General features: G+C 36.9%; 1 protein-coding gene across 1 annotated transcript in view; it reads right to left on the reverse strand.

Moving 5' to 3' along the window:
• AGPAT5 (1-acylglycerol-3-phosphate O-acyltransferase 5) overlaps positions 1 to 14,442 on the reverse strand; it is a 55,471-nt gene that overhangs the window by 26,812 nt on the left and 14,217 nt on the right. Inside the window, exons 2-5 of the mRNA XM_066179802.1 lie at positions 13,278 to 13,347; positions 12,948 to 13,063; positions 7,750 to 7,839; positions 375 to 465 (exon numbers count right to left, since the gene is read on the reverse strand). Coding sequence (XP_066035899.1) covers positions 375 to 465; positions 7,750 to 7,839; positions 12,948 to 13,063; positions 13,278 to 13,347 — 367 coding nt within the window. The remainder of the gene's footprint in view (positions 1 to 374; positions 466 to 7,749; positions 7,840 to 12,947; positions 13,064 to 13,277; positions 13,348 to 14,442) is intronic.

The raw sequence follows: 14,442 nt of genomic DNA on the forward strand, positions 1-14,442 counted from the left end.
ATATTGACTAACAACTGTAATTGGAGCGGCAGTATCAACTCAGATGGACTGGTGCCCTGATTCAGTGTAGGCAATTCTTACAACTTTAAGGAGCAAGAAAATAAGTAATACACAACTACAGGTAGAACCAGTGAGCCTTCTGGAGTCCTGTTACTATTGTACATTGTGAAATGCATGAAATATCTGTATATGAACTACTATAATCTCACTCTGTAAGAGAAACAGTAGTTTATACTATTCTAAACCCTTAAATACCAATCATGCAGGTTTAAAAGTCCAGTTAAGGTGAGATGATCTTCATATTATATAACAATTTAATATAATATATGTTAGAACACTAAGAAAATAATTGTTTAAAATTTTTTTTTGCCTACCTTCCTTTTCAGCAAATGATTGACTATCCGCAATGACTTTCGGTATTTCTGGATTGTAACGAGTCCCCTCTGGAAAAATCACTAAATACATCTGTGGAATAAAAAAAGAAACAAAATAGACAAATTCCTATAATGAATGCAAACTGATTGCTTTTACAGAAATTATCAACACTGGATAGGCCCATATCATATTTATCTCACACCACTGATTATTGTAAGAATCAAAAGAAAATCAGAATACTTGAACTAAAATTTCTTAGCTCTAAGAAACTTACTGTACAAAGTTCAAAATAATTTCCTTTGAAAATACACCATAGAAAATACTCCATGTGATTTAGGAAGGGAGACAGCATGCATCAACAAAAGTCAGGAGCAGCTGATACCAATAAGAGTATCAGTTTTAAGAGATTTTGAAAAGACAGACAAATATATCACAAAGCGACCATTTTTTTTTAATAGTGATCTTGCCTCTAGTCTTTCCTTATACCGAAATATACAGTAATTCATTCATTATTAAAACTACTATTAATTGAAATGATGATAAAATCCTATATGCCTTTATGTCTCTCACTGAATTGGATATGAAATATATTAGGAATTCAAACTCATAGTTTAGCGTAATTTGAACTTTAAAGTCACATTCCTTTAAGCATGCGCACCTGCAAGGTTAGATTTCCGAAGTAAATTCATTTGCTTGCCTGTTCATCATCAAACTATCTATGGGTTGTCAAATAACTACACAGGTAAAGGTTGTCTAGGTATCTACATATCTGACTATAAAATTGTGTACCCAAATAGCAGCATTCAAATTTGACAATTTTCCATTTTCTTTTGAAACAGAATAGAGGGGTTTCGGGTTTTGTGTGTGTGTGTGTCTTCCATAATCTCCTACAAACAAAGCTGATCAAAGCTACAAAACATCACTTCAACAGTGAAAATTTCATATTGGGGAATATCTCATCTGCAGAAGCACCTATGGCCACAAATGATAACTGCTATGGAGTTGAACATGATACATTCATAGTAAAATGCCTACTTTAAATACTTAATTTATTAACTTTGCAGAAAGCAGTCTCAAGAAACATTTGAAAGAAAACAAGATAATGGATTTACAAAAGAGTCCAAGGAATATTATCAGTGATTAGATAGAGAGTTTGATAATTGGGAGTGCATATCACATAAAAATGCAAAGTTAAATTAAAACTCAAAAAGAGACACACAGGAATGCAACTTTGTGCTTCTGGCCCACAAAACATCAGAGTGTGCTAGTATTTGCACTTAATGATTGCAGAACAGCTACAGAAAGGGCTGAATGCCAAAAGACAGGCCCCATAAAATGACCTTTCCAGAAACACTCCACAGTGAGGAAGGTTGAAAGATGCACTAAAATGCAGAGGTGGAAAGAAATCTAGGAAATGTGCCAACCAGAGAAGCCAGCTGGAGATCAAGAAAAAGGAGAACTGAGTACATAGCCTAGAACCTGACAGGGAAAAAAAAAAAGAAAATAAATATTAAAAATAGCAAAATCAGTGTCAGTAGAGTAAAGAGAGCTAGGGGAAAGACTGTATTTGTCACAGTACGTTTGGGGGAAACTGGTATATTGCAGAGGCAGGTGATGTCCAAGAATGTTCAAGGACCAACAGATATCCAAGATGTATATAGATTTGGTGGTGAGGGAACAAAAGAAAATGGGTTTAAGAGTCAAGGTGCTTACTTTTTCTTATATAACAGTAGCATAAGTACAGGGACAAGTAGAGGAATCCTTAGACCCAGATGTAGTCCACAACTCCCCCAGTCATCTATACATTTCATCTATGAAGTATAATGTTGAGATATCTAAATGACTAAGTAAAACTTTTCCAAGGTAGCTGGAAAGGATATAATATTCAAATCCAGATGCATTTTTTTTTTCTTTTCATAAATGTGCTTATGTTCAAATCTTGTAATTTGGATGCTTAAAATGGCACTTCAAGATGAGGTGCTCCAGTTCTACCCGTGAACCCTCCACCCCCACTAAAGACTGCATTGCTCAGCTCTAAAGGGTAATACAGTGACTGTAACAGGCCATAGAGCAAAGGAAGTGAGGCACACAGGACAGGAACACCATTCTGGGTACACAGCTCAGCACTTACAAGCCGACAACGTTGTCACTGGTCTTCAAAGAAGATAATCACCCTCAAAAGCTGATTACACAACAGGGAACAGTATCTACTTACTCCAGTCCTATATGTGTAACACAAACCAGGGACTGAAATTATATTTTACTTATTCTAGTAAATCTCTAAAACACAAGCAGCCAAACAGGTTTGCTGACCAGAATCTGAGTATCTCTGAGTTGAAAGCATAAGACAGAGAAGTGGCCTTTGCTTTATATTCAGAATGTAATAACCTACTATATAGCTCATTAGGACTGTTTTAACAGTAGAATTCATTAATGTAAAGAGATGATCTACTTATACTCACATACAGTCCTGCACAAAACAAAGACATCCTGCCAGCACAGTTCAGCCTACCAGCACCACCTGTATGACTGGCTTTTCTCCCACCATGGGCAGCAGAAGTTAAATCCTTAAGCACTATTTCCAAAGACTGTAAGAACTACAAATCTCTAAGATTTTAGTAACTAAATAAGCTCCCCTGAACTTGGAATAAGAACTTGTAGAAACATTTTAATTGCCTAGAAACACTAGCTGCAGTTTAGGCCACTTTTTATACAGATTCTTCCATTAGGGCAATTAACTTCATAAAAGTTACATACTTTATTGCTCCAAATTACAGTGCTCATGTTCAAAATGACAGTTTTGGATTACCACAGTCCCTGATTTATTGAGACACCAGTTTTAACTGAAGCAATAGGTCCCTATGCTCAGGTATGTGCTACTTTCATTCCTTCTGTGGAATGGGTGGGTGTCAATAAACTGGGTATCTCTCATCAATTTGAAAGCTTCAAGGAGTGGATCAGGATTCATTTAGTAGAACCCTACTGATACTTGTCAGAGCCAGAAAATCAAAAAAAATGCAAATCTTTCACATTTTGCCAATCAGGGGCTACCTGAAGAGTCCCTAGTGCAATGTCAGTGCACTTGCCACAACCCACAAATGAAATGAATGGAAGATGGTAATTGCATTCTCCCAAACAGCAATGCTTCATTTTCCCAGCACTGCCAAAGTTTCACAGGCAAAAAGAAACAGCAATGGCATTAACGAGGGGCTGTGCTTCCAGAGAGGGGATGGAGCAGCTGAGGAAGTCCCTGAGATAGATCAGAGTGCCACAAATTGAGCTGGTATGGGTGGAACAGGGGAGCAGCAAAGTGACAGATGTGTCCTTGGAAAACAGAACAACCATAAACATACAGCAAGAAAAGGTGGCCAAGGGCTTTGGAGAACACCCTGGAATGAGTAGATGCTACTCTGTAGAAGAACATAGGGCATTGAGAAGTGGTAACTACTGAATAAAGGTATCTTGCATTTACTGTGCTTTTCTTATGCGATGAAGGGAAAACAAATATTTTAATTTACGAAATTCAAAATTGTTTTACACCATGCACTTGCCTAATTTTAATATTATTATTACTACTATTGTATCCTGACAGCTAGACAGACTAATATCTGCATCCATTTAGACCACTGCTTAGAAAGTATGCTTCTAGTGAACTGGATGAGAAACATTACCACTCAGATCAATAACTGAAAAGGATATGGTATGAGAAAGCCTATCTAGTATAATTGGAACAAAATACAAAAGGTGATGTGGGAACAGCAGACAAGGACATCTGTGATTTGCAATTGTCAGGGATTTGTAAATTAGTAACTATATCACAAAATTATTACATTAAACCTCATAGCAGTTGTATTAATGTATCTGTACCCTCTGTGTTTTTATTGTTTGGTTGGCACTTCTTCATTCAGTCATAGAATAAATCATTGTCATGTGAATGACAAAACCAAAACACGTAGTGATCAGCTAAATACTGGCTGTACAGGGTTAAATCCCACACCTCAGAATGCAGATTTTCTACTCTGGATGCATGATAAAAAAATAGAAGCGACATTTTCAGTTATCAAATTGAATAGTTTGCTGTTCAGAAGAGTTAATTTTCTTTATAAATCAAGTAGATTAAGCATATCAAGTAACAGCTGAATACCCATTCATTTGGCTTACATTCATCTATGGCTTACATTCAAACAACATTTACACAAAAGTGTTCTTTAAACACTGTGGCAGTTTCTGCTCTCACAACAAGACATAAGATTGCAATTTGTTAGCAATCAGTCAAATTTTACAGAATTTCAAACCAAATCACATCATCTTGAGTGAATTTTATCAACAAAAGTCCCAACAGTGCACCATTTAAGCATATAATTCAATGAGAGTTTGAAAAGCAAAGTGACTTCCAGAAATAGGTAAGAAAATATATTATTTCAAAATGCCCACTAAGAAAACACAGGTGCAACAGTGTTTCAGTCTGCTATCAGTTTTGTGCCTGTCTGACAGTACTGTGCTGCATCTGAGAACAAGCATGGACCAGCTGCAGACCTGAGGGCAGGAAAAGGGGCTGTTTATAGCAGACAGTTGGGTGGAAGTCGTAAGACAAGGTGAGCAAGGAGAATCACGCAGTCCACTGTTGTCTACACAAAAGGAGACATCCCAGAGGTCTAATCAAGTTACATGGTGCATGTAAGAGGCCAGGAAGCAGTCTTACTTTGCCTGTCAGTTTTAATTCTGATTTACCTGTCATAATTTAGGGAAAAAAAACCAAAAACACAGTGAATTGGTAAAGAGCTTGCTGTGCTAAGGAGAACAGAAGATTGGTTCTGTCTTCCTACACATCCTCAATTTCTTAATGGGAAAAGGGATGGCTCCAGACAGACTGAACATTAATCATCTGGATTCTTTTGTTTAAATTGTATGTGGAGAGAAACTGTAAACAACAACGTGACCCTTAACACAGATTGCCGTCCATCTCTTCTTTATTGGTACATAAATCTTTCCTGAGCAGCTGAAAGGCCAGCTCATCTCTTGCACTACATTAAAGAAAGAACTCTACCACGTACACACAGAATGACTAAGCTACACCAGCTGCACACTAAACTGAGGGAAGTCCATCCTGAGCTGTAGCATACAGTGCATGAAAATTCCAGAGTCATAGATTAGTTATTTTTGCATGAAGCTGATGAGTTCAGGGCATACTTGATCAAAATGTCCTCATTTTAAAAGCAATATGATTGCTTGTAAATGTCATGCTAAGTTGTAGAACTGCATGAATAATGCAATAAGGACACAGGTTATCACGTTCTTCTCACAGTAGTAACTCTAGGTTAAAGGCCATTTAATACCATGTACATTTAAATTCTCAGATAAAGTGGGCTCTAAGAAGTTTAGTCATCCCTCAAATGACAGCTCAGTGGTCTGTGTCTTTTATCCCTGCAGATGCAAACATTTGCCTCAGTAAATAGGCTTTTGACAACTTTGGTTTTGCACATTCAAGTGTCACTCCCTATATGGTTTGACTGAGAGATTTTAAACAATTAATTTCTGCAGCAGTTACACTTATTTCTCTTCTATACTGCAACACCTGATAATATGAGGCAAATGGCAACAACTGCCTGGTTGCATGTCCAGGTTCTGTGCTTATTTCCAACACCACCAAACTCCCACAGAGCTAAGTGACAGCAAAAAACAAGTGTACCCAAGTGGTCCCATATTTATTAGGCATTAGTTTTGATAGGTTAGGTAGAGACTTTCAATCTACACACAACTCAGGAGGGAGAAGAAAGATGATTCCATGAAGAAAGACTTCTGAATTTATTTCACTTACTAACCATTTGGAAAGCAGAACCCACATCAGCTGTATCCTTAAAGAATAGCTTTATGCTTAAACCTCCCCTCAGATTCCAACTGTGCTAAAATGACACACTGCAGCAAGGCTGAACACCATTTGCAGGTTTCCAAGGACATAATCAGATGAGTTTCTAAGCACATCTTTCTTCCCAAGATTGTATTAAAAGAAAAATGCACATTTTTATAAAGGAGATTAATTTAACACAGACATCGAATTAAGACTCTTATCACAATGAAAGCCTTGTAATAACAACAAACATCTGCTTTTTAAGGGGTGCAGAGGGAAGCCAGAAAGCCACACTCAAACAGAACCTGTCTCTTTAGCTAGCAAGAAATCCATGGGCCTATGCAAGAAAACACCTTGCTGGCTTATTTCATCCAGACTAACTAAAATTACCTTAGCCAGCACTCTGCAGTCAGAAGAATTGCTTAGGGGGATGACTACAAGTATGTTTCACACATCCTGCAAGCAGCCTTTGCTTATCCCATTACAAGTTTTACAGCAATTAGAATCTTTACTACCGACATATGGCAAATAATGAGGCAACACAACCTCTTTACATCCCAGGACCCTCCCTGGAAATGAGGGCGCAGGTTGCCACCACTGAACACGACCATCTTCTCCAAAGAGGGACACTTTACTCATTTAAGCCTCTCGGTAAGCTTAAGGTCAAAACTCACTATCTCCAAATAAGAAAAAGAAATACAATTATGAATGTCGAAACAGCCCATGAACTCTTTTTACCCAAGTCTCAGTTTATAAAAGTTTTGACAGTATGGGGAGTCTAAGTCCTAATAACACAATTTTAATAAAATGGAACTCTAAGTGTTCTATATCAGGGCTTGCTTAGTTGTTTTGGTTTTTTTTTTAGCTTGGCCAAAAAGGAAGAAAAAAATATAATGCACAGCAAGTAATGGAAGCAAAGCACAGTGATTCTAACCACTGAGCCACAAACCATACAGGGAGTCATGAGAAAAGTCACTTGGCAGGAACAGTCATTCTTCAAATAGAAAATTATCAAGAGTTTGTTTTGGGTTTTTTTTCCCTCCTCCAGGCACAGCAGACAAAGTTATTCAGTTCTAAGATGTCACTGCCATTTAAAATGACTGATCATTGTGATGACTAATTAACATTGGGTAGGAAAGGTTCTCGACTTTTAGAAGTCAAGCGTATCAGTCTCTGACAAGCACACAGTAGTCAAAATGTTGCCTTTTGAAACAGGGAATTTCTCCTTTGAAACAGTGGTCTCCCAAGCAAGATACTGTAGTTCATGTTCTGTGTCTGGATTCCCCTTGTCCTCTACTACAGAGAGGATCACAAAGTTCCTGTCAACCATAAAGAACCAGTCAAATTTTCCTCAGTTTAATTAGAGGCATCACAGTAATCACAGAAAGCAACTGTAAAAACACAGAAAGAAAACAAATCCATGATTACCATCTTAGTAGTTTGTGGATATCGGGCATGGCTCTTTTCTCCAACAAGCCTTTGCCATTAAAAAAGTCAAAGAAATGAGAAGGAAGGTATAAGCTTACTGGAGTCTCAGCTTTCATCTGGGCCCGGAACTTCTCTCTCATTTCTTTCTCATTGAATTTGGCACTTCTTTTTACATAGACTCCTCCATGCTATCAGAGAGAAAAAGAAGGGGAAAGCATTAAATATTTAAGTAGTTTAATGTAGAATAGCTGATAGAAGAACAAACAAGAGACAATGACAAGTCACCTTTATGAGACTCACGCTGCAAATTGCCTACAAGACATTTCCTCCTATCACAAAAACATGTGAAACTAATTTTACATTTGCATATAATTTAGTTCACACAATCTGTTCAAATAAAAATCAGATATAAAAACCTCCAGTGCATAAGACACTTGAAGTGTCTTGTTTAAAGCTGTTAAATAATTAATTAGAAGATGGCATTAGAAGTGACCCCAGGGTATTTATTCCCGACAACACTGACATGCATACTGACATGACTTCCTTTATGTATCAGGGGAAAATTACAGAACTGAAGTTATTCACATACAAGTACTTACAGGTCAATGCTTACAATTCTATGTGCCCACTCTCAAATAGTAACTAATGCAAATACTGGGAATGCAAGTATACTTCTACACACAAAATTTATGAACAGCACAAAAGTAACTAGCATAGGTCTTGAAACCCTCCTGCACTTCACTAGAGAACCAAACTTTTAATAAAGAAGTTATATACCAAGATAATAACTGAATAAGTAAACCAAAATCTTCACAAGGCAAAGAATTTTATAGAAGTATTTTTACTGAAAATTATTATTAGAAGTTAAACTATGTCCTGGAAGAGATTAATTTTATAATCTGTTGACAGAATTTATCACAAAGCTTCAGTAAAAGCACACACAAAGAGAAATTTGCCCTATCATTTCCCTCTTTCACCATATTGTTTTATCTACAGAGAAAGAGAATGTAAACAAACATGCACCAACTATGAACTACTGATACAATGAAGTCTGGAAAAAACCAAATCAGCTTCGAAATAACAGAATTTCAGGTTTAAGGTACATTGTTTTCATGGGTTTTCTAACTGACTCCATAACTTAGCCTTTTCTGTTCACCATGACAACTGGTACTAGGATTTGTCAGACAACTTCTGTCCATTTAAGGTTTTACATGCTCTTAACAGAAAGGTGACAGTAAGATTAAAACTACTGAGTTTTAATCAAGCTGAGCCTCATTCAAACACTTGATCTCAGGAAAAGATACAGTACACTGTAGAAACAGGGGTGGTGGCTGTGTGCAGAGCTGTGTCCATGGCATGGACAGGAAAAATTTGAGGGGTTAGGAGGAGACAGGTAGAAGAGGTGGTCATGCTAAGTGCTTTCAGCATTTGCTTTTCATGGTGTGGAGAGATGGCTGCTTAGCTAGTGGTGTTTGATGTGACTTTTGAGTTGTTCTTCAAAAGTTGCAGTGAAAGGGAACAGAAAGCCAATGATGCATTAACTGCATACTAAATATTCTGTCTTAAATTTATCATCTGTGGTTCCCTACCAAGGTGAAGTAGCCAGCTCTAACACTCAGCTCTGCTGCTGTGACTGGCAGGAGACCAAAACCATGAACAGAATTCCCCAGCTCACTGAGCTTGGCTGTGGCATAGTATTGGGACCATCCCACAAGCAGTTTAATAGTTCCAGACAGAAAGCAGCATTAACAGAAAAGCGTTTCTTCAGCTGTGTAGTAAACAGAAAGCCTCATGTTATCTCCACACTCCACATGTAAGACCGTTTTCAAGATCTGGCACTATTAAAGGGAAACAGAGGTCTTAGGCAGACTTAAGTACAGTTATATTCTGACACTCAACACAACCAGCCCTTCCGGGAAGGGCAAACTCTGTCTAGTATGAGAAAAAATTAATCTACTATACAAGACTTCCATTTAATGGAAGTCATTCTCTGTGAGCTCAGATGGTCAAGCTTTGATAAATGAGAGAAACCCGGAATTGAGGTCTTCCCTTATCATCAAATTGCTAATCAGCTGCAGTAAACTGAAAAAATACTGAACCAACTTTTCCTTGTTTCATTTGCCAGTTTGGACAAATGAAGTTACTATTGGACTGTTTGGTAAGGGACACACACCATGACACCAAAGATAGATCTGGTGTCACATGTCAGACATTTTAATGCTCAGAAATAGATTTGCACTTCTCAAGCAAATGAGCACAGAGTCAGGTAACATAAGAACAGACAAAGTATCACAAGATCAGCATTTGTTACATTCACCCCAACTCCACCACTATGGCAGGTCCCTGTAGCTCCGGGATACAAAGTTAAAGAGAGGCAGGATATGTGGCTAAAACTCGGGAACAACCAAAAGGGCGCACAAGCTGATGCTGGATAACAGAAAAGAAAAAGACATACTTCCTGTGTTAAAAAGTTAAGCAATCTGTGGGGTATCAAAAACATCTTTCAAAATTACATCCCAGCCACATCAGGGGTATGAGGTAAATAGGAACGAGTTGGATGGTATAAGTGAATAGGAGTGATGGGATGAATTGGTAGCAAATGATAGGAGCAAAAAAAAAAAAAAAAATTCAGATACACCCAAAAATAATAAAGACAGTTTTATGAAAAGAAGTCAGTTCTACCTAATAAATCAGACTTGGAACATAATAGGTTAATCCCTGCTATTAGATAGCTGCCTCAAAGAAGAATGCTAGTTATGTGATTGTATATAGCTCGAATTCCCCAATTTGTATTGCATTTCCTTTTCAGTAAGAGATCAAATATATGAATGCTCTTCAAAACAGATTTCTGGAAGTACTGTTTTTGAGGTTATAATATTTTTCCGCAGTACTTTAAAAGCCCCTCTCTTAGTCAACAATGGACTGTGTTTACAAATATACTTCCTTTGTGCCTGAATTTTGCTCTCCTGGACATCCAGACCACGTTTATTTCCAAACAGGATGTTTACCTGAGGAAGGGAATATGAATTCGGTAAGCATGGCGTAACTATGTGGCTCTGGAAACTTTTAGTGGAGTGTAAGTGACATCACTGACAGAACATCAACAGGAAGGGCAGGAAGTGTTTTATGTTTTTGCACTGTTTGGTGTGATAAAAACAATAAAATACCTATTAGCTTGCACTGCAGGCCTTCTGCATCCCGTCTCAGTCATTTAAGCATATATGCATCACCGCTACCTGTCAATTGTGTCACTGATTTAAATACATATATATAAATATATATAATCACCCCTCATTATATCTTGCAGAAGTTTTATTTTTTGAGGAGTTCAAAGCTGAATAGATTGTATTTAATATATACATGTTTTGATTAAAAATGCAGGTGACATTCAGATTAATTTCCACAGGAATCTCCTTTTAACAGTCAATATACTGCTCAGGAAACTGAGCACCGGATATTCCACATAGCAAAAGTAATTTTCCAAAATCTTGAAAAAATAATTTCTGGACACTTAGTGGGTGGAATATATATCCTGTTTGTATTTTAATTAAAGCACCATTGTAATGACTAAAGGCAAGGACAAAGAGCAAAATATTTCCATGCAGCAGATCAGTCGCTTTGGTGGACAAAAAATATAGAGAAGCATTAAGGGCAAGCATTAGACAACTAAGAATTCCATTTTCTCCTAATGCATACCCTTAGTGAAGTATGACAGGGTCTGAACAGTTTGTCTGGAACAGCAGACAAGAAAAGAAATTGTGAAACACTTTTCTTGTTTTCTCTGCAGCATATACCTCTCTAAACATACCAATTTTAGCAGAATTGATGGCAATCACCCAGGCTCCAGCCTAGATCTATGGTCTACTTACTAAGGTACTCACCCAGAAGACAACAAAGATTTTCAACCCTCAAGCTGAAGGTATTGGATGTGCTACAAAGACGAGGGAAAGAGTAAATCCTCCTATTTGGATATACACCTGTAGTTGCCTCCTCTTCATATACTCCTTTACAAATTTATATATAGTTCCAATCATACCCAGCATAATATTTCTCTCAATGTTCTCCACATACTTGCCCTCTTGGACAGGGCTGACAGTCAATTCAATCAAACTGTCTAATTCTATTAGAAGTATTTTCCTAAGTGTGTGTGTGGGTGTTGTTTTTATTTTTTGGGGGTTTTTTTTGTTTGTTTTTGTTTTTGTTTTGTTTTTCTTTTCTTTTCTTTGCCTGGGTAAGGGTGGTGAGGGACAGAAAGCAGATTAATATTCAGAGAACACATTAAGATCAAACAGAGAAGAAGGAGAGAAGTCTTATTGAATAAGCACTTTGGAACCATTACCCAAAACCCTATCCATTTCTATTCTAATAACTAAGCACCCATCTAAGCCCAGAGATAAGTACCATGAAGCCTTTTCTGCTCACCTAGCAAAAGGCCAGTACTTCCAAAACTATCCACCTCTACATTCTATTTTGTTTCACATAGAAATAGTTCTGCTTTCAGAAGAAGCAAAGAACAGACATGACAAATTCACAGAGGATTTTAGGGAAGTAAGCCATTTACACTACTCTCCACCATTTTAGACTGAAGATCATACCCACTCAGTATATTGGCTGTTCAGTGAGCATTGCCCACTGATTCTCAGTAATTGTATAAATTTGAGTCACATCAGGTTGAGCTCTCAGACTAGAATGAACAAAAGGAATATTATGCAGAAAGAGGAGAAAGAAAAAAGGTGGGAATACTGTTAGACTCAGGTTTTTGCTTAATTGAATTCCAAAATAACCATCAACATTTCCATGGAGGCGGGATCTGCCTTTCCTCCACGCTGTACTAAGATCAAATTTTTCTCTTTTATATTGTGCTAAAACCAAAACAACTGAAAAACAAAGAAATACATCAAACAGTAATGACAATTTACTCCCAATTTGTAGCATGACACACAGAAAAACAAGTCTGTTTACACCTTCTGCTAACGTTCTGAGAGCATGACTACAAACCGGAGTTTTGGATTGTAAAAGAACAAAGTTTTAGAATATTCTGAAATACTCCTAACAGACTCTACAGTTTTATTTCTATCCATAACAAGTATTCATTTAAAAAAGTAAACTGAATCTTTAGTAACTATCTCTCAATTAAGATATACATCTAACTACAGAGTGAAACCAGTTGCTTTCATGTTCAAATAATTGAATGCCAGCTCAGAACTACAACTTCACAGCATGCATGGAAAACAGGGGGAAGGTACACCTTACATATTTGACTCACAAACAGCAAGGAAAGAGCGAAGTGGCTCACCTGTGAAAAGTACCACCCATACAGGGGAAGCCATTTTAAGCCATCCTTCAAGACATACCGGACGTGCCCGAGCGCGTTCTGCCTGATTGCCAGCATGTCTGCGATAATCCAATCAACTGCAACGACAAAAGCCCAAAGTCATCAGTTTAATTACCTCTAATTGCCACTGATGAAACAAAAAGTACATGTTGTATAAATAAATGTCATTAAAGGTTTTTGAACTAGAAGTTCTTGCTTGTTAGGGCAAGCCTGGAAAGAGACACAATAAACAGACAAGCAGATTTTTTAAAATCTATAAAAGTGTTAAGACAGGCAAAAAAAAATACAAACCTGTACACTGATGATTTGATAAATATATTACATTTTCTTTATTTTTTGGCAAATCCCCGTAGATAATTACCTAAAAAAAATTAAAAAATATGCAGTATTACTTTATAATTTATTTTCATTGCATTAGGCAGTGATGATCCAATGCAGTAACTGGCTTTTTACTGTGAAAACTGTCAGCAAGTTAATATCATTAACAGACAAACACCCTATCACTACATCAGTACCCACCACACAGACAACTGACTTATCAACAAAGCTGTAAATATTCATTAATGAGGGCTTAAGAAACTTATTCTGTTCTTGTGCCGTAGTCCTAGAACCGGATCCACGGAAGGTGACCTTCAGCCACAAGCTCCTTACATTAATAAAATTGAAGTTAAAGTACAAAATCACCATTTAATTTATACATCTAATGAATTAGACACGCTTTAGCCAAAACACTTGCTATCATTCAATCTAAAATGGTAAACTTTACTGGATTAGATCAAGAATAAAATCTCAACCATTTGTCATGATTTTAACCATCAAGAGTGAACAAAAAAAGCATGAGGTGAAGAGGTGCCTTTAAATTAGCCTGCAGCTTCCAAACAGCAGGTTTTTCTTTCTTTTTTTTTTTTTTTTTTTTCTTTTTCTCTGTTACACTAAAGACACACTTTAACCTTGTAGTTTCTCACCCTTGAAAGGTACTGGTCTACTAGTGAAATAACCTTCTAAGAGCATGACTACAAAACAAGATGCTGATGCTAAACTCTTGGTCACCCTTTAAAAATGGATTCATTCAATTTTTTCAAATATAAAATGAGAAATGAATTAATTTTAATTTTGAACCAAAGAACCAGTGCAGCTGTTCAATTACCTTTAATAAACATATTCATTACTTAATGAAGCCTAGTTTTTCTAACCAGTACATTCTAGGTAGGCTTTCACCATTGTTCTGCCAATGGACATACTCCTTGTTTCTAGAAGATGGCTGCATCAGACATACACGCTACTTTGAAATTATTCCATTTATCAAAAAAGCAAAGTGCTATATGGAAGGTTTACTCATTACCATCACTTCCCACCACTTATTACCATCACTTCCTTAGTCTGGGCAATACTGGAATTTGATCAGGAAGAATTAACATTCATGTCTTAATTGGTATCATTTACTATGCCAAGTCTC

Source organism: Chamaea fasciata, unplaced genomic scaffold, assembly GCF_029207755.1.
Source record: "Chamaea fasciata isolate MVZ Bird 193981 ecotype frontalis unplaced genomic scaffold, bChaFas1.0.hap1 SCAF_3, whole genome shotgun sequence".
Classification (NCBI taxonomy): domain Eukaryota; kingdom Metazoa; phylum Chordata; class Aves; order Passeriformes; family Sylviidae; genus Chamaea; species Chamaea fasciata.